We start from the raw sequence: 19,023 nt of genomic DNA, 5'->3' as shown, positions 1-19,023 counted from the left end.
TAGCGTTTACATATTTTCCAACGAAACACATGGGCGAAAATAAACGATTGAAAGAATTGTACGTAGCGGGAAATCAAACGTGAGATGGATAATGGATTGAAGACATTTCTATACGAACAAGCTTTTTTGACAGCTCTGCAAAATCATGTGTGACAACGATCTACTGACATCGGCATCGATGGCAATAACTGTGCCTACGTATGCGTACATACGTGGTTTGCGTACGAAAATCTTAATATCGCGTTAAGGACGTGTTATCTGTAAGGAATTAGAATATCACGTTTGATAACCGATCATTCGTACAATTTTCTGACAATGCCTTCTTAAGCACCGTGAAATAATGCTTCAGGCCAGATTTGAATTCCGACTATTATCGCCCATTATCCCAACCTAATTCTAAGTAAACACGTTCATGAAAGGTCGTGTAATTTAATTGAAAAGAAAAAAGAGACAGCGCGGGACCGTAACGTTTTGCAAAGATGTTCAAAAAGTTCAAGGATAAGCTCGCGGAGGAGATGAAACAATCGCCTGCCAGGCTGCAGGCAAGCATGCAGCAGCTAGCACAGGTTTGACATTTCATGCAATACTGAGATATAAATTCAGGGTTAATGTAAGATTAAGAATGACAAGATGTTTCAGCCGGACAGACTCGTTTCCCTCTGCTCTGCGTATCGTATGTGTATTAATAAATGTTAATTTAATTTAGGCAGTCGTATCCCCTGCTCTGTCCAATAGTTCGATACAAGAATTATCTACATCCAACGATAATTTTAGCCTGACAGAGGAAGGAGATGGTAAGTTTCCGGTTTCGCACGTGTTTCCTTGTGATAACGATAATTAGAACCTGTTTGTCTTACATACATACTATTAAAATAAACTGACCAGACGTCCCACATTTAAGCCCTTTGTCCCGCATTGAAAAGTGTCCCGTAAAGTGTCCCGGATTGGACATGTAACCTTTTACATTTTCGCAGTGACATAAAGTTACTGTTTCCTCTAATTTTTTTGATGTGATAAAAGAAATATTTTTAATTTCGTTTCAATGTATCATTTTATAATCACAAGTATGTATTTTTAAATATATTGTAAATGCTTTAATAAACTACGGAAAAGATCTCCTCACGGATCTGTTAATCCGTTTTTTTTTTGCTTGCTTGCTTGTCCCGCGTTGGAACAGAAAATATCTGGTCACTTTATATTAAAATTACCTCTGGTGTATTTAAAAGTATAAATTTAGAGCGAGCGTTATATACAGAAGAATTTGTAGTAAATATCCATATTTATTTTGCATCGTAAATATTCCAATTCGGTAGTGTTAAATGTATTCACTTTCAGAGACTCCCAAGAATAGCCCAGCTAAGCATGGTTTCCAAAACGTGGACTTGATGTCACCCATGTCAAATTCGATGGGTATGTCTAGAAGATCGTCGATTAGCAGCGTTGCCAGCGACAGCTCGTCTCTTTTCCCGATTTATGAAAGCCCCGCTAACTTGTATCACTTGCAGGTGAGTCGCTTTGAAAGCGTTGATCGCCGGCTAAGCAAATGCGAGTAACTGTTGACTCTTCTTTCCTTTGCAGTCTGATATGGATCAGTCGGCCAGCGAAATAGATGAGAATATAAGTTCGCAGTTGGATAAAGTTACGAAAGATCAGATATATACGGCGTATAGAAAAGTACAAGCGAAGTATCATAAATATCGTGGGAGATACACCGATTTAGCGACTCATTATAGAGAGTTAGAGAGGGTGAAGGGCAAGCTGGAGTCAGTTTTAGTTGAAACTCAGGATAAAGTGTTGAGACGTATTGCAGATTTGAAGGAACAGTGTCAGTTAGAACAGCAAGCGAAAGCTCATTTAGAGGAAGCATTGAGAAATGATATCGAAGAGAAGGATCACATAATAAATGCATTAAACACAAAGGTAAGGTTTAAAACAATTGTCATCGTCTAAGAAATTCTATCGGCACTTTTATTACAGATAAAACTCCTGCAAACAAATGGATCCAGCTTAGAAGGCGCGACGTCAGACGCTGATGATCGCAAAGAAACTGCAAAAGATAATCTCATCGATTTAAATGTTGAATCGCTTAACAGTTCTAATGATAATGCGTTGCTAACGGAGAATGCACAGTTAAAGGACAAGCTGAAGAAATTGGAGAATGTTGTTCTGAAATATAAGGAGTCTTTGAAACGGAATAAAGAAAAATTCACCGAAGTGCAGACTGAGAAAAACGCGTTAGAATCCGATCATGAAGTATTACAAAATTCTTATGCGGAGAAAGAGAAGGAATTAAGTAATGCGTGTACGGAAGTAAGAAGCTTAACCGATCAAGTGAATGTTTTAAAGAAACGCGAGGAAGAATCTGTTATATCTTTAGCGGAGAACAAGCTTACGATACACAGGGAATTGGAAGACAAGGAGGAGCAGATCAAGCAGCTCCGATTAGACTTGAAACACATGACAGAATCTAAGGACAGCCTAAGCGAAACTATCGATAAATATAAAGTGGAATTGGAGAAATTGCAATTGTTACATAGTAGTCCGCAGTTAGATTCAGACAAAACGGAAGTGATACAAGATATCTCGAGAGGGAAATCCGAAGCTCTGAAACTGATGCAGCAAGAAATGCAGCAGAAATTAATAAACTTGGAAGAAAAAATGGGGTTGAAATATCACGAAGAAGTCGATCGTAATAAGGAGCTATTGAAAAAATTGGAGAAATTTGAAAAAGAAGATACACAGGGACAGACGTCAAACGTTGACGACAGTAACGTAATTCAAGAACTGAAGTCCGAATTGCGTGAGAAGGAAATTGAATTGCAAACATTCAAAAATAAGGTAGAAGAATTAGGAAATCTTATCGAGGAGTACCAAAGTGATAAGGACAAATTGTGTATGGAACTTTCAAATTGTAAACTGATGTGTACAGAGTTGAAGAAGGAGCAGGGTGCGCAGAATATCATTATAGAAGAAAGGAAGAAGGAAGCGCAGTCAACGATCGAAAAGCTACAGGCAACTATACAAAGTGTCGATAAAGAATTAGAGAATATGAGGGGTGCTTTAACCGACAGAGATAAAGTGTGCGAGAATTATAATATTAAAGTTCATGAATATGCAACGAAACTAGAGAAGGCTAAGGAAAGATTATTCGCCCAGGACGTGGAAATAAAAGCTCTTAAGGAGAAAACGCAGGATACTACGGAATTGAACAGATTAAACGAAGACTTAGAAAACAAGAGCACTGAATTACTTGGAGCATACAGCGAACTTAAGTCTTGTAAATCTGTTGTCTCTGATCTTAAACATAAACTTCACGCAGATAATTCTAACATTGAGTTACTTCGTAAGGAAAGGAGCAATTTAATTAAAAATATATTGAACTATAAAAATTCTATCGACACGTTGAAAGAAGACAAAATGTACATTAAAGGCAATGTGATGAAACATTATGCGGAATTTAATAACGAAATGTCTATTTTGAAGAATGTGCTTGCTAGGTGTTTAGAAGAAAACGGCACTGTCCAGAACAATGAGATACAACATTTGCAAATTAAGTTAAATGAATTTGAAGAGCTGAAGCGGAAATATGACGAGCTAGAGGCAGAATTAAGAGACACTGTATGTCTTAAATCTGATTTAGAAGTGGATTTAGAAAAGTGTAGGGTACAGTTGAAGGAGATGTCGGAGAAGCTTGAACAACAGAATGAAGTTCATCTGAAAAATTCGAAATTGATAGCCGAAATTGATAATCTTAATTTCAAATTATACGATTTAAGATACCTACCGGAGGAACTGAAGTTATTAAAAGTGGAATCTGAATCTTTAAAAGAAGAGCTTAACAATGTTAACATCTCAAATCGGACACTTTTCGATGAAGCGTCTGATTTGAAGACACAACTTGAAAGAGCAAATCAGAATTCAGGTGAATTGGAAGAATTGAAACATAGGTACTTGGAGGCCACAGAAATTATCGCGTCGTTGAAATCCGAAAATTCCGATTGCAATAAATTAGAAGAGAAAACAAATGTGTTGCAAACAGAAATAACATCCCTGAAAGAAGATTTATCTGAGAAAGATAAAGAAATATGTACTCTTAGCGAAGAATTAAAGGTCAAAGAAAACTACGTGATAAGATTAAAAAATGAAGATGATAACCGCGTAAAGTTGATCGAAAAGCACGAGAAAAAAATTACCGAGCTTATGGATTCCAATAAAGCATTGCAGAAAACGGTGCAAAAGAAATTAGGGCAGCTGGATAAATTGAAAGCTGTTAAAGAACAACAGGATGTAACGATGCAGAAATTAAATGATGAATTTAATCAAGCGAGGACTAGGAACATTGAATTATTAGAGCAGTTAAAAATGTTAGAGATTGAGATGGATGCATTGAAATCTGAAAACAGCCAGCTAATAACATTGAAACATAATAATTCAATTATAACTTCGGAATTAGAGCAGTTGAAATTAACCCACAATGACATCAATTTAGAAAACAAGAGTCTGAAAGATAAACAAAATGAATTTCAGAAGTATAATCAAGAATTGCACGACTCTAACGAGCGGTTAAAAGAACAAATTTTGGATTATGAAAAGCATAGCCAACAATTGTTAGACGACAGCGCGCGATTCCATAGGCTAATTGAAGCACACGAATCTAAGTTACGCGAACAGAGTTATAAAATAGACAGCCTACAGAATGATAACGTAACGTTAAATACAGAATTGAAGAGCAGAAGTGAAGAGTTAAACTCAGAAATCAGAGAGCTGTCTTTACGCGCGAAACAAACGGAAGAAATTAAAGAACTTCTTGCAAAGGAGAATCAGGCATTGCATAATGAGCTGTCGGATTTAAAGTTAGCTTTAAGGGATAGTAAAAGTATGGAAGAGAATAATAAAGAGCTTGTAACGAATCTAGAGACACTTAAGCAGGAACTTACGAAACTGCAATCTGTTGACGCAGACAACAATGCATTGAAATCAGAATTGAATAGCTTAAAGGAAGACAGGAGTAATTTAGAAAAAATACATTCACAGAATATTGAACTAACTAACGAGAAGTTATCTTTGCAGAATAGAATTACTGAATTAGAAAGTGTGAGCTCTGTGAATACAAAGCTTCAGTCTTATGTAAATAATTTGGAATCTAAGATATCCAGTTTGCAGCAAATAGAATCTAAGAATGTCGAATTGAAAGCCGAGCTTGATACATTGAAAGCTGTAAACACAGAAGTACTATCTCAAATAAGGACTATAAATGTAGATAAAGAGCAGTTAACAGTAGAATTAGATGAATTAAAGCTTATAGTAGATGAGAAAGTAGCAGAATTGAAGTTGTTAGACAATAGAAATACAGAGTTGTTAAGGGAAATTGAGAGATTAAAATATTCAACGTTAGAAGACGCAGCAAGAGAAACGGAGGTATCGAAAAATACTATTGAATGCTTAGAGGAAGAAATCGCCAAACTACGGGCAGAATCAGAAATTCTTAAAGAATCAAATATTGTGCTACAGAGGGAAGCACAAAATGCTAATAGTAATAAGGACATAGGCGAATCCCTCAGAGAAGGGAGTGGCAGGCTAGAAGAAGAAAATAAAAAGTTAGACGCGCAATTGGACGAGGCATTAATAACATTTCAGGCGAAAGAATCGCAGATGCAGATTGTTAATGATGAACTAAAGAGTCAAGCGGAGAAGTTGCGAGAAGAATTAAAAACTAGCGAGGAAGAGCAGAGCATGAGATTAAAACAATTAGTTAAAGAATTTCAGGCTCAATTGCAGGATAAAGAGGAAGAATTGCATGCTGCGCTGGAAAAACGGTTTGGTAAGTTACAGACTTGTAGAATCTCTGAGTTATGTGAATATAAAAGTATCGCAACTAACGGTAACACCTTTCCGTAGATCGCCAGCAGAATTACGAATCGAATCTTATCCAACAATACAAAGAACAGCTGAAAGACTTCCAAGTGGAGTTGACTGCAAAATCTGAACAGATTGAAAATCTAATTTTGGAAAATAAGAATCTAATGGCGCAGAAAGGAAAGGACATAAATCAGTTAATGGAGACGATTGCGCAAATAAAGAAGGATCAGTCCGACGAAGTCAGGGAAACTGAGAAGAAATGGAAATCGATTATACAACAAAAAACTAACAAGCTAGAAGCGAAACACGAGGAAGAGATTAATGAATTAACGACAGAATGGCGAAACGAGAGGAGGGTAAGTTAAAACAATTTTAACCCACGTTAATCCTTTTTGTAAAATTGATTTTTATTAGAATTTCATTTCAACCACTCGCTGCTATTATTTCCATCATTTTATTTACGTAATAATTATATTTTAAATTTTTTCTAATTCCATTTCCATTTATGTTTCTTTCCAGCCCGATATACAAACTGATTTGCTTGCTAAGGTAAAACGCTTTGCTCATTTTGTTTCTTTGTATCTAACAAATTTTAGTTACACTTTGTTGCATTATTCTTTATTGCATATATATAATATGCAGAGACAATTCAATTCGTGTAATATATATGTAGGTAAGGAATTGGAACTAATTGGGTACCTATAAAATTTTTTTCAGGAACTAGAAAGCACTTCGCGAGTTGCTATGGCAGCAGTACAGTCCAATACTGGCTCCTTCCACACTCTTCAACAAACATTAACAGCTCAGAGGCGAGAATTAGCCGAGCTTAGAAAACTGGTAAAGTTAAGACACGATACACTAGAAGATTCAACAGAAATCGAGTACCTTAGGAATATTTTATTTGAGTACATGATGGGAAGAGAAACAATGGTGCTTGCTAGAGTGATTTCTGCGGTGGTGAAGTTTGATCAAGAGCAAACAGCAAAAATACTTAAGAAAGAAGAGGATAAGATGACACTGGTAAATAAAATCAGGAATTGCATATTATAATCTTAAAATGTGTTAATTCTACACCACTTGATGTTTCAGCTTGGTTCTCTGGGTCTCGCATAGTGCAGAATATTGTACATAATATAAAATTGTGTAAGTACTTTTATATATTAGGTTGTAAGTATCTTGTACTTATTTATAGGGCATAGATTTTTAAAAGGAACTGCTACGTTCTATCAAAATTATACGTAACATGTAGGGAATATATAATGTAAAAAAGTTTGCACAATTTACTGATAAGTATATGACGAGGTATGATTGTTTCGCTTTCTAGTATATCTGCTACCATACAAGGATAAATATTAACTGTTCAGCTATAGATATGGTATGTTCATATTAACTTTTATAACTATTTATAAATTTATTAATAGAATAAACATCTACTGTTACAACAGTCGCCTGTAATTTATGCACATAGCTTTCCCTGAAACTCATACGTGTCTGATAGATCATAAAGGTACAAAGAATCGTGTAATATTTCGCAAGATAATTCTGTTCCATTACTTATATAACTTTATTTCGAAAAAGGTAACAATCATTAAGAGTAATGTATTTTTAACATGTACATAGATCATGTAATTAACACAATAATTGATCAATAAAATTAAGTTGGAAATTGTATTCCATTGCTAGTAGCTGCTACTATGTAGTAGACTACACTACTCTTATGCACACCGTTTATATTACTTGGCTGAGCAATCATTAGCATAATGCTGTTACACCAATTGCTGAACATCCTCTAGTTTCGAATCAAAGAAACTTTTTCTGTGAAAAATTGGCGCACTTTTTCGGAATATCATATAATTCTCATTTCCATTTGCTGTGAACAATTTTTTGCCGTCTTCCCCTAGAAGAGTTCTCAAGGCGATGTTTCTGTTCAATAACTTTTCATAAAATTCTTTTCCACCTTGAGTGTAAACAGGGCCCAGATCAGATACTTTTTTATCGGAGATAACGTCGGTCTCGTAAGTTAGCGATGCTACTGTTCCGACCCAACTAAGAATTCCTCCGCCAATAAAAGCAGAGTTAACCAAATATCGAACATTTTTTTGCCTTGTAGGAAGCTTCATTGTTATTCTAATCACAGTATATATTATATACACCAGTCCAATGTGTAGTACATTATGCATCAGCCTTATGACTGGATCGTCTTGCTGTATCTTTACAATCTCTCGAGCCATCGCGAACTTCTGAGCGTTCTCGGAGAGCACCAAGGAATTTAGGAAGGATTTCGCAGCTCGTTTGTTCCAATCGATGGGTTTATCGTAGATAAATACTTCGTCTTTGTTTATATTCTCCACATTCTCGTAATTGAAGTGCATCGGTACTCCAATTACCGCGCCATTCTTTGTAAAATGCGATCCACCGTGATACACGTTATAACCATAAGTATGAAAGAGTTTGAATTTTTTCTTTTCCGGTATCCCCAGATCACATAGTACTTTCTTAAATCTTTCCTGAAGTTTCTCTTTAACAGGTTCTTCCGTCTGATCCCATCTGTTTTTTTAACATTCAATGCAATTAATGAACGCTGCGTGGTATAAAAAAATCTTCAACGTGCCCAAATACTCACTGATACTTAGCGTTCAACTGCCTGAACTTTTCTAAGTAGACAGTTTCAGGTAATAAAGTCCCCGTAACTACAACAGCAGTGGCACTAATCACTGCCAAGTGTCTCCGGGACATTGTGGAAGAATTTACTCTTCACAAATTCTACAATGAATAAACTTGGTATGATGAACTATTTAAAGTAAAGAAGAATAGAAATAACTCGGACAGCAACGAATTACATACGACAATGATACCAAGGCGAACAAAGAAAATTAAATTACAATTCGAAGAAATTAGAAAGACAGTTTTTATTATGCGCTACCGATACATAAATATAACCTAGAAATAGCTTGATAAAAAGTATATCAATGATAACGATACTTTCGATTTAATTGGATGTTCGTAAGAAAATGTAGTATTTCAGAGCTGAGATACTAAAAGTATTCTAAATAATGGAGAAAAGACTTGCCAATGGATATACACTATTCACGCTTTGTTATAGTTGTAACGACTATCAAAAATGTTTCCAATATTCCGAACAAAATATTATGAAAATAACAGTCCAACAAATCTTTTAGATTCTTACATACTTTTCGAGTATTATTTTATAAAATAAGTACCGAAATCGACAGCACGTGTATTGCGTGCTTACATCACGTATTATCTATATCTATCAAACACCTACCTAAATAGATACTGATAGCATACAGTGCACATACAGAATTTTAGATTTTCATTTTTAATCCATCATGCATCAAATTTCATGCCTGCAAACAAACGTTTACGTAACATTCGCAACAGTGTGCGCTATGTTATGTTCAATAATATTCATCTTATTGCGTTCATTCAATATCCAACCCAGTACTTTCGTACCAAATTTAAACTCCGAACCATCGGGCAATCTTGAAATGCAACGTAGCGTAATCGAGCAGGCAGAAATGGATCTGAGGTGTTCGTATAACACGTAACGAAATTCAAGAAGGGATGGTAGGTACATCAAACATTTAGCGCTTTATCTGACGATCTTGACTCTCCATTTCCCCTGTTGTTTACTGCGCACAGCGCGGAGCTAATATGTACGTTTACCGCCAGCGATGTGTTTATTAGTAACGAGCACGGTCACTGATAGTAGAAAAAAATTCGAACACAAACCCGAGTCGACAGTTTGTTGCCGGCATTCTTCAGTTTGTGCGTCTCGTCGAGATGGATATCAGCACGTGTTCTCTCAACGGTCAAAACGTCCCTCAGTCCGCGGCGCAGCGAAAATTTGACCAGTGGGTGTTTAAATGGATAAACGGCGTGCACACGGAATCGAATATAGGGGAGTCGCGTGACGTTCGAAACCCGACGAAGCCGGACGTACCGACGCTGGCTAGTTTTCTGCAAGCGATCGGTTTTAAGCTCGTATCGTTCGAAAAGCACAACGACGCACACGTTCGAAATATTGACGAGGATGATACCACATCGGCGTCCAAGACAGGGGTCCTCAAAATCGCGATCGACTGCGGCACATCGAATATGAGAGCGATTTTGGAGTTAGGAGACATTACGTGCCAATGCCCTAATCCCAATCATGTCAAGGACGCGTCCTTTTGGAGCGTAAGTGGCACCGGTCCAATTGGAAGTACAGTACGTAAAAAGTAACCGTTTCTACTATGTAATTCAAGCGGGATTCTTCTAAACTGATTATCGTAAATTGACAACTCTGCACAATTGTTTTCAATTGATTTTAATTCGCCGATAATGTATCGTTCAGGAAATCGAATGATGCTTCCTTTTACCAGTATCTTGTTCAATATTTATTTCAGGACAACATCGTGCAAAAAGTAGAGGAGACCGGAAGTAACTTGCTACCCCGTCTGTCGAAGGATGTTACCAGAGTTTTGCACGATGTATCGTACAGACTGTTCGAGGCGATAGCATGCGAGCCGGATGTGAATCGTAATATCAGTTTGAATGCCTCGCGCTCGAGTAGCACGTCTTGCGAGCCGAGAGCTAAGGAAGAATTTTCGAAGAAGGAGGTTGGAGTCGTGAGAAGCCGCACGCAACCGGAAATGCGTTTCCGTCCGAACAGTTTGAATTCAAATGCGAGTATCTTATTTATGTAAACACGATCTATGCCTTTGTGGCACCCAGAGAGGCATAGATCGTGTTTACACATATAAAATCGTACAAGATTTTACGTACAGTACTTCTAATAAGATCGGTGCCACTTATGCTCTAAATCCTGCTTGAATTACAGTACAGACGGTTACTTTTTAGTCTGTGCAATCAGACTACACTGCGTTCCACGTTAGAGCTTACTCGTTCCGCGCAGGTATACACTGTTGATTGGTAGTAAACTGGCAGGGAAAGTGCTACGACCAATCGCGAAAGAGCTACGACCAATCGCGAAAGAGCTACGACCAATCGCGTGTGTCAGATCCGTGGGAGCTGCGCAGATCGGTCGCAAATCGGTAGGGGCATTGGTACGTTCTTATATGGAACGCAGTGTAATCACGATAACTATTTCAAATTATATATTAAAAGTAAACACTGCATATCAAATTCTTAATTGAAAAATATTAAATTAATAAGGGCGGCAATATTGATTTTGCACCTGGGCGGCCAAAACCCAGGAACGGTCCTGGAAACACCTGAATATTTTGTAAATTAGTGCTTCTCCAAAAATCAGGAAAGAAGTGGCAGTGGTTCTCAAGCTCCTCGATGTGGGAATGGATCCCCGACGTGCCCTCGCAAGCCCGTTTTACAACGTCAGAAAACATGGGACATTGACATTGAAACCGGAAGCCCAGACGGAGAGCCACGACCAACGCCACCGAAACTCACCAGTTCCCCTTCAATTGCCGCTGAATTGTCGATTTCCTTGGGACAGATTTCCTTACAGGGCGAGATCGAAAGCCCCAAGAATGTAGCTGGATATATCATGGGGGCGCAGCTGAATTTGGAGAAGGCTCTTAAAATGTTGTCACTCAAGAAACCAATTATTTTAAACGGACTGTCGCCTAATCAAGGTAATCACTTTCTAGATCAATACCATTTTTAACTGTCGCATATTTATTATCCGTTGATCTTTTACACCGTTCTATGCCAGATAATGACGGAGTATCGGTGAAGTCTGCACCGGCGATCATATCCCCAGCTGCTGCTATTAGTCCGTATAAACCGACTCGATCGCGCACGATCGACAACAGTAGGCCGCTGCCGAAATTGAGTAACGCGACTCACGAGCAGCTATTGGCGAAACCGAATCCTGGGCACGCAATGATAACGCCGAAAGCGCGTCGCAGTATAGAGCCGACGCTTTCTAAATCCGTCGCGCCGAAAAGCACGAAAAACGAGCAAGAAAATTTGAAAATCCGCCGTCGTAGTTTTTACCTACCTTCGTCGACTAATTCTACTTTCTCGTTGCCATCGAAACCACCAGACGCGGGGCAAAGATTGATGGGAAACGGGAAGTACATCGCGATAAAGACCAATAATGTCACGGGTGAATCCGATTTCTTAAACAGGTACGTGTTATTTAATTGGTTCCCCTTTTTAGTCACTCGTTACAGTCTTTTCTTTTAATTATAGAACTTGCGTGCAAGCCAGAAAGATTATTTCACCCGAGCCACGAATCGGTGCCCCTCATTTGGAAACGTTCAACACAACGAACGCGCGTACATCGTCGATGATAAAGCCGCCTACAAAAATCTCCAAGTCCATACCTATCAAAATAAAACCGATACAAGCGTCGAAGATCGGCACAGGGGTCGCTAAGAAATCGAGGATGAGCATGTCGAAAGAATGAATGGTCTTTTTATTTATATTAGATTTAACTAGTAAGCATTTTAACACTGTATTTAAAGAGTTTGAAACGAAGAATCATTCAGATATCTTATTACTATTATTATATTTAAATAATGTATAACGCCTGATAATATATTACGTGCACACACATTAATTCGAATTCGTTATCGCGAAGGGAATCGCTCTTTTGTTACGCGACCTGTGCGTCCTGTTCTGTAATTCGAAAATGGCGGGCTTTTAGCTCTTGCCATCTTGGAACGTTTTAGATCAGTTAGAACATCAGAACGATATCTCTGCTCGGCCACGGAACTGCACAGAAGTCTGTGATTTGGTGTTTGAAGCGTGTGTATATATACTTCGCGTGCCCGTACTTAAGATGGCTGTGGTCTAATAAAGTGTACGATTAACGTTTAATAAGACTGTGGAATCCTCGAGGAAGCCGTAGCCCGTGGGATCTGGCGGGCCTCTCGCCGTAGCGTTGCTTTTCACGACTTTTGTGCGCCGTGCTCATTCACGATACTTATTTGGTACATTTCTATGTCAGCGCTGTACGTTGGACAACTCGTGATTTGGAGCATGCGCCGATACTCGTTTCCTTAGCCATTCTGTTTCTTGGGGTCGGCGGTAATCATTGCTCGTGATTAGTTACACTACTGTGCTCGGTTATAGAGGCACGGTCTTTGAAGGATTACGGGGGATACGTATCATGTGCGCGTATTAAGTATCGCATTCGGAATGCGCGGGACAACGGGACGGACTCTACGTGTAACATTTGCTCGCTTCACCGATTGATCGATCGAGAAACATTGTAACAACCGTGGTTTTTTAGCTGCCTCACAAGAGGATTACGAAGTTACATTCGCGTGTATATATATGTGTGGCTATATGTACGTATACACATATACGGTGTCGCGTTTCATCGGTCCACGGTACACGGAGCACAGGATACAAACAGTCTTCAATGGAATGAGAGGCGTGTCACAAGATCAGGTATGCGGACCAGCGAAGAGTAACGTTACACAGCGGGACATAACGATGACTGTAATAATCTATATTAGAATAGCGAACATCTGGACGGTTGTGTGAAACATAGATATATTTTCTATGCAGATTACGTCGGATCTAGCAAATAATCCGTGTGCGCGAGCGGCGTTAATGATGCACGGAGCGGGGCGAATAGAGATTTCAATGTTATGCCGCGAAATTCTCTTTCATGGCAGACATGTCGACATAATGGCGTCAATGTTCCCTTCGACTATAGATAACTGGATCCTACATTCCCTCTACCCATTCCTTGCATGTCGCAATAAAACATTAAACGGGCCACGTGACCCGCTTGAATCACGTGGTACGTTCTAAAAGCCGGGTCCCCGAACCTGCGCTCTGAAATATTGTTTTATTCCAGTTTATGACAAATGGCAACGACGGCGAAACAATCATTCCAAATCACACATGTGTACATCACAGTTTCGCCTCGCAGAGATGTGATAGCAGCTTTAATAACAGTAACTTCGCGTTTACCGTACTCCGAAATTTCGGTTTCTTGTGGTAGAATATCAGACGTGATGTATCACTTTCTGATACATTGTCTTAGTCAAGGTTTCGATGCGTGATAGTTGAACGTTTTGTTGCAAGGGAAATGGATAGGATTGTACTTCGACACGAAATAAGTTTACGCTGGAATAGCATTATTATTTACATGGGTGATTTATTATTCTTGCAGACAAATGTGCGCTAGCACTAACAGCATATCCTCAACTCACTGGTGTCGCAGTTAAACAGCTAAGGAAGAAGACGAACCTCGCGAAATTTTACTTAAGGCCCGTGGCGTGGTTTTAATAACATCTCGCAAAGCAAAATGGCAGAAGAGTGCAGCGACGTTAAGTCAGCGGGTCCATCTTCGCCGCGAAGTCCGCAGAACAGCAGCTCGGGGGGGAAACCCAGCAGTCCGCACTCGCCCAGGCAGCCGAGGCGGGTGAAGTTAACGCAGCAACAATTGGACAGCATGACAAAGGACGAGCTAGCAGCCAAGTGGCATGAACAGGACTTGTATGTGGAGTGTCTAGAGGCCCAGGCGGCAGCCCAGGAAGGTACTGAGATCACATGAGTGAGACCATCTCACTCGCCACATTTCTTAAGCGAATTTACGAATGCCAGAACACAACGGTCTCTTGTATACGAGACAAGACTCTTATAGGGACGCTAAGATTAGGGACTAAGCGTTTCACTCGTAAAGTGTTTAGGATAATAATGACACTAAGTTTCTATATTTTAAGATTGATAAAAGTCTCGAGTAAGTAAGTAGCATACTAACATAGGTGAAATCATTAAGAACGTCTCTTACGACATTGATATGCGAAATTCGATTGTAGAAAATTTATGTATCCGTTTAAGTATTGGATTGATCGGTTCGGCAATATATCTCTTAGATACAGGATAGTGATACTACTAATATTGTATTAACTTTCAAAAACTACATCTGTGATGTGTAGTGCGGGCAATTAAATTAACGCCAGTATGTACAGTGCTTGAAATTTTATCGGTGAGCAGAAGTGGTGTGACGGTTACGTATACCGCCTATACGAGAGAGTCTATTACAATATTATATAGAAATGACGCACATCCCTATCATCCGGTGTTAAGTTGCGCCACCATTGATATTAAAAGAAATTCCTTAACACGGAAAGTAAAGTGCTCTATTGGAAAAGAAAACAGTGATATTGTGTGACAAGAAGAGATGATGAGGTTTCTTTGAACGTGTTTGCTATGAATCACTCCTTTCGCCGCAATAAACGCGCACAGCTTACTTTTAATATGATCTCGTAAGTGACTGTGCAGTGCGCGCGTATCTTTCTACAGTGTAGTAAAGTCACACTGGCTAAATAAGCAAGACAGTGCGTGTGTGTATGTGTGTACATTGGATATCGAGATTCCACTTTGCGAGGATTAAATGAAATACAACATCCTTGCTGGCTCTGAATATACAGCTTGGCAGAGTAAAAACAGAGGCCCTATGTCATCCTTTGGCCTACAAAACACTGTGCCAGGAGTGCGTGAACCTAAGTCTTGGTGAAGTACGAAACCTTTAATTGATGCAGTTACCATCTGAAATTCCAGTTGCTTTCTCCGATCCTAACATTCTTATCCCGATCTATATATCTTTAACAATGTCTTATGTTTACATATATCTCATGAAACCGAATTCCTTTAATTATGTTCCTAGACACCTGTCCCTGTCTATTCCCATTACGAACGCAATTCATGCATGCATTTGTACCTGCACCATAACTTCCCCGACGTCCAAATACCAATCTGAAAAATACAAAGCCTGATCGAATAAGGCCAGGGAGGTCATCTTGTGACAACATCTGTGTCTGCAACAAGTAGTCTGTCTATTCTCGTGGAAGAAAATTAACGTCCACTCTTGGTCTCGGTGGAAGCACAGAGAATCTCACAAATGGCACGATGCAACGACTCCAAACTCAAAGTATGCGCTAATTAAAAATGTCAGTTGTCGGGCAGTCAATGTCACATACCTATAAAAACATATTTTGTTTATGCGCACTTAGGGCAAAACAGTATGTAGTAGATTTTCACCACTATGCTTTATTTCACCAAAAAAACATACAATTACGAAGTATACAGAAAAGTGTACAGAGTATTCTGTACCATTAATATCATATATGTACATATATTATAAGGTTTCAAGCTCTCTATGTGTCTCATAAATTAGTACGCTGTGAGAAATAGTTAAAAAAAAAAGTAAAAAGTTTTAATTTTAAGAAAGAGTTATTTAAAATAAAAAAAAATGAGTAATCCTTACATCTTTAAACATAAATCCACGAACTTAATAAAAATAAGCTGATATATCATAATTTTGAACTAATTAAAATAAATACTGCTATCATAATGCAAAATTAAAAAAGTTCAAGTTATAACTAAATATAGGTTTACGTTATATTGAATATAAAATGTTTGTTTACGAGTATAGAAAGCAAAATCCTGTACTGATAAATTGCACTTGGATGTCTCACACATTTAAATACAATTACATTTCGCAACGATAGTGACAATAAGCGTACAACGAATTGACGAAGCACATAGACAGCTTTAAACAGTGAAAGTTGAATTGGCAGAAGAAATGATGTAATATTCTTTTATAGGTGAACTAACTTCGTTGAGAGAGTCTGAAAGCAAATACAGGCAGCAACATGCAGAAGCATCTCATAGAGAGAAAATCTTAGTCAGAAGACTTGCTTCTAAAGAACACGAATTACAAGAATATATTGTATGTAGACATCGTACCTTTCAATATACCGAATGTGAAAGTTTTCAAAAAGACACTTAACACGAGCGTTTCACTCGGATCTATTTTAGAATCAAATTGCTGAAATGAAAGCCGCTAATGCTCCGTCCGCTGCCGCATTAAGATCCGCCCTGTTAGATCCAGCTGTTAATATTTTAATTCAAAAATTAAGGCAAGAACTTGTCACGACCAAAGCTAAATTAGAAGACACCCAAAACGAGCTTAGTGCGTGGAAATTTACACCGGACAGGTAAAGAGGCTTGTTTCACCATTCCCTTACGATTTTTTTCCTCGAATTTAAAGAGAAGTAAACATTTTCACTTGTCATTTACATTTCTAGTAATACTGGGAAAAGGTTAATGGCGAAATGCAGATTATTGTATCAGGAGAATGAAGAATTGGGTCGCATGATTGCCAGTGGTCGAATCGCCAAGCTCGAGGGAGATCTTGCGCTTCAGAGAAACTTCAGCGAGGAGATGAAGAAATCACAGTCAGGTATCATTTCTTTTCTCTCATTTATTAGCGCAAAGTGTGTCCCGAGGCAATTTAACAAATACTGTCTTCTCGTGTCCTCTGCTGTAGAATTGGACGAATTTCTGCAAGACTTGGATGAGGACGTAGAAGGGATGCAGAGCACGATTTATTTCCTGCAACAGGAGCTGCGTAAAGCGCGTGAATCGGTAACGTTGCTGCAACAAGAAAATGCAGCACTGAAGACGAACTCCAGTGAGAATAACTTAACGAACGGCTTGTCTCCGCACACGCCGCCGATCAAGAAGGAGGAATCCGACGAGCACTCGGTGTCGGACACGAAGACTCTGAAATCGATGGAGGATAGTGATGTGTGCAAAGGTGCTAGGACTCCGCCGTTATCATCCGGACGGTCGCCGCAGTGTGAGTTCTTGAGTACTGAAAGAACAGAACGGGTCGAACGAAAGCCTAATCAAGCGGACCATATTGACGAGAGCTCCAGTGATTCGGCCGCTCTGATTATTAAAGTTGAGAACGAGGAATTGAGTGATAGGGAGGAGGAGCATGAGGAAAGTCGAAGTAACAAAAGGATATTAAGGAGCAAAAGTCATAATAGAAGTAACAGTAAAACTAATGGGGAAGAGGCGGTGACTAGGACGACAAGGGGTAGGGATAGGACCAAAAGGGACAAAAGTGCACCAGGTAGTGACGATGAAAGGACACACAAGAAAAAGAGAAGAGAGAGCATACTTTCTCTCGATTATAACGAAGCGGACGACGATGCATTAGTTCTAACTAACGGCGAGACACTTCAAAGCGATCCAGAATGAATCAATTTTCTAGGGTGATTTTATACATATAACATTTGTTACATACGAACAAGGGGCTTAGCGTGACTTGGTATAACAGTACAAGCTAAATTTAATATCCCATGTTTCTTTGGTTGTTCGAAAATTATGGAAGCTCATTAGAGATTGTCGCATCATGAACAATTTCTTTTTATTATTTTTTTCGCGAGATGTATCTGTAAATAGGTCCCTTATTTGAATATTTATGAGTCACGTTAACGCCAGGAGAGCTACACACGATTACATGCAATTATATGTACACGAAGTAACGTGGGCGTTGGAATAAAGGTGTAGGTAGTTAAAACTATTTTTCTTTTGCAATTGAATCGCATTGAAATTTCTAATAAGCAATCATTATTACGTAAACAGGTCCATCGACGTTTTTAAAGTGGCTCTTTGTGAATTCGTTGAAACATTGATAGTGAAACTCATCTTGTTAGACTTTTTGATAGAATCACAAAGGATACGAATAACGATAAAAAAAAAACAATAATTAAGGCTATGCCTTTCCCATTATGTAAATACACAAATGTTAATATCTGATATACGACGACGCACATGCGTAGATTTATACACGATTATGTGCGCAATAATTTGTATGTATGTAATGTTTTTTCCATTGTGAGATACGCGTGTAGGCATGCGTTACTCATGCATAAAATGTGCTTTTAATTGTGTATAATAAAATTGAGGTCTATTTGTTAGATTTATTGAATACCTGTAAATTATGCGAAATACAAGATGAACATTAAATTCAGTAAAGCTTGCGGACTGACCTCGCACGTAACGAAACATCACATTTATATCTTTAGTTTCTTCTTTCCAAGGACAAATGTATATATTATTTACATTACTATTTTGTATTACCGATACACAAGAAACACACGTGTTTTTCTTCTCTTCTTTTTCATATCGTTTCTCTTATAAAAGTGTAATTTCTTTCCTACTCTTTTATAATTTTGGTACATACTATTCAGTACGGTATGTAAATATATTCCGTGCTGGCCATATAATTTTTTAAATATAATGAACAATACGATTAATACGCAACTCAAATTGGAATATATCTTTCATATAAACTGATTGCTACTGTTGTACAGTGTGACTTATTAATTAAAAATCTCGTTATGGAATACAGATTCAATT

General features: G+C 38.4%; 4 protein-coding genes across 18 annotated transcripts; 3 read left to right on the top strand and 1 right to left on the bottom strand.

Annotated features, from left to right (window-relative positions):
* Positions 1-83: 83 nt before the first annotated feature.
* Positions 84-7,303, top strand: LOC143370524 (uncharacterized). Of its 2 annotated transcripts, XM_076815784.1 has the most exons (10): positions 84-566; positions 707-794; positions 1,336-1,505; positions 1,579-1,920; positions 1,978-5,821; positions 5,899-6,215; positions 6,379-6,408; positions 6,577-6,879; positions 6,949-7,002; positions 7,184-7,303. In XM_076815784.1, exons 1-9 carry the CDS (start codon positions 480-482, stop codon positions 6,970-6,972), a joined length of 5,205 nt encoding a protein of 1,734 aa, XP_076671899.1. In that variant the 5' UTR covers positions 84-479; the 3' UTR covers positions 6,973-7,002; positions 7,184-7,303. The 2 variants fall into 2 exon arrangements, with proteins under 2 accessions (XP_076671899.1, XP_076671900.1); XM_076815785.1 differs by lacking the exon at positions 6,379-6,408 and having other exon boundaries at positions 6,949-7,303.
* A 96-nt stretch (positions 7,304-7,399) lies between these two features.
* On the bottom strand, positions 7,400-9,739 carry LOC143370539 (transmembrane protein 177). 10 transcript variants are annotated; one of them, XM_076815826.1, is made up of 4 exons: positions 9,334-9,384; positions 8,783-9,227; positions 8,483-8,622; positions 7,400-8,406 (listed from the first exon to the last, which is right to left on the bottom strand). In XM_076815826.1, exons 3-4 carry the CDS (start codon positions 8,593-8,595, stop codon positions 7,626-7,628), a joined length of 894 nt encoding a protein of 297 aa, XP_076671941.1. In that variant the 5' UTR covers positions 8,596-8,622; positions 8,783-9,227; positions 9,334-9,384; the 3' UTR covers positions 7,400-7,625. The 10 variants fall into 10 exon arrangements, with proteins under 10 accessions (XP_076671941.1, XP_076671948.1, XP_076671946.1 ...); XM_076815833.1 differs by lacking the exons at positions 8,783-9,227; positions 9,334-9,384 and adding an exon at positions 9,613-9,739; XM_076815831.1 differs by lacking the exons at positions 8,783-9,227; positions 9,334-9,384 and adding an exon at positions 9,613-9,704 and having other exon boundaries at positions 8,483-8,650.
* On the top strand, positions 9,664-12,402 carry LOC143370533 (uncharacterized). 2 transcript variants are annotated; one of them, XM_076815811.1, is made up of 5 exons: positions 9,664-10,089; positions 10,269-10,547; positions 11,117-11,474; positions 11,555-11,972; positions 12,037-12,402. In XM_076815811.1, the coding sequence occupies exons 1-5, from the start codon at positions 9,664-9,666 to the stop codon at positions 12,251-12,253; spliced, it is 1,698 nt and encodes a 565-aa protein (XP_076671926.1). In that variant the 3' UTR covers positions 12,254-12,402. The 2 variants fall into 2 exon arrangements, with proteins under 2 accessions (XP_076671926.1, XP_076671925.1); XM_076815810.1 differs by lacking the exon at positions 10,269-10,547 and having other exon boundaries at positions 11,135-11,474.
* A 135-nt stretch (positions 12,403-12,537) lies between these two features.
* On the top strand, positions 12,538-19,010 carry Fl(2)d (Pre-mRNA-splicing regulator female-lethal(2)D). 4 transcript variants are annotated; one of them, XM_076815805.1, is made up of 6 exons: positions 12,538-13,242; positions 13,976-14,342; positions 16,416-16,540; positions 16,630-16,808; positions 16,899-17,053; positions 17,141-19,010. In XM_076815805.1, exons 2-6 carry the CDS (start codon positions 14,111-14,113, stop codon positions 17,857-17,859), a joined length of 1,410 nt encoding a protein of 469 aa, XP_076671920.1. In that variant the 5' UTR covers positions 12,538-13,242; positions 13,976-14,110; the 3' UTR covers positions 17,860-19,010. The 4 variants fall into 4 exon arrangements, with proteins under 4 accessions (XP_076671920.1, XP_076671922.1, XP_076671921.1 ...); XM_076815807.1 differs by lacking the exon at positions 12,538-13,242 and adding an exon at positions 13,311-13,332; XM_076815806.1 differs by lacking the exon at positions 12,538-13,242 and adding an exon at positions 13,621-13,757.
* Positions 19,011-19,023: the final 13 nt, after the last annotated feature.

The sequence above is a fragment of the Andrena cerasifolii genome, chromosome 6, assembly GCF_050908995.1.
Source record: "Andrena cerasifolii isolate SP2316 chromosome 6, iyAndCera1_principal, whole genome shotgun sequence".
Lineage (NCBI taxonomy): Eukaryota > Metazoa > Arthropoda > Insecta > Hymenoptera > Andrenidae > Andrena > Andrena cerasifolii.
This window is presented reverse-complemented; position numbering and strand designations above follow the sequence as displayed.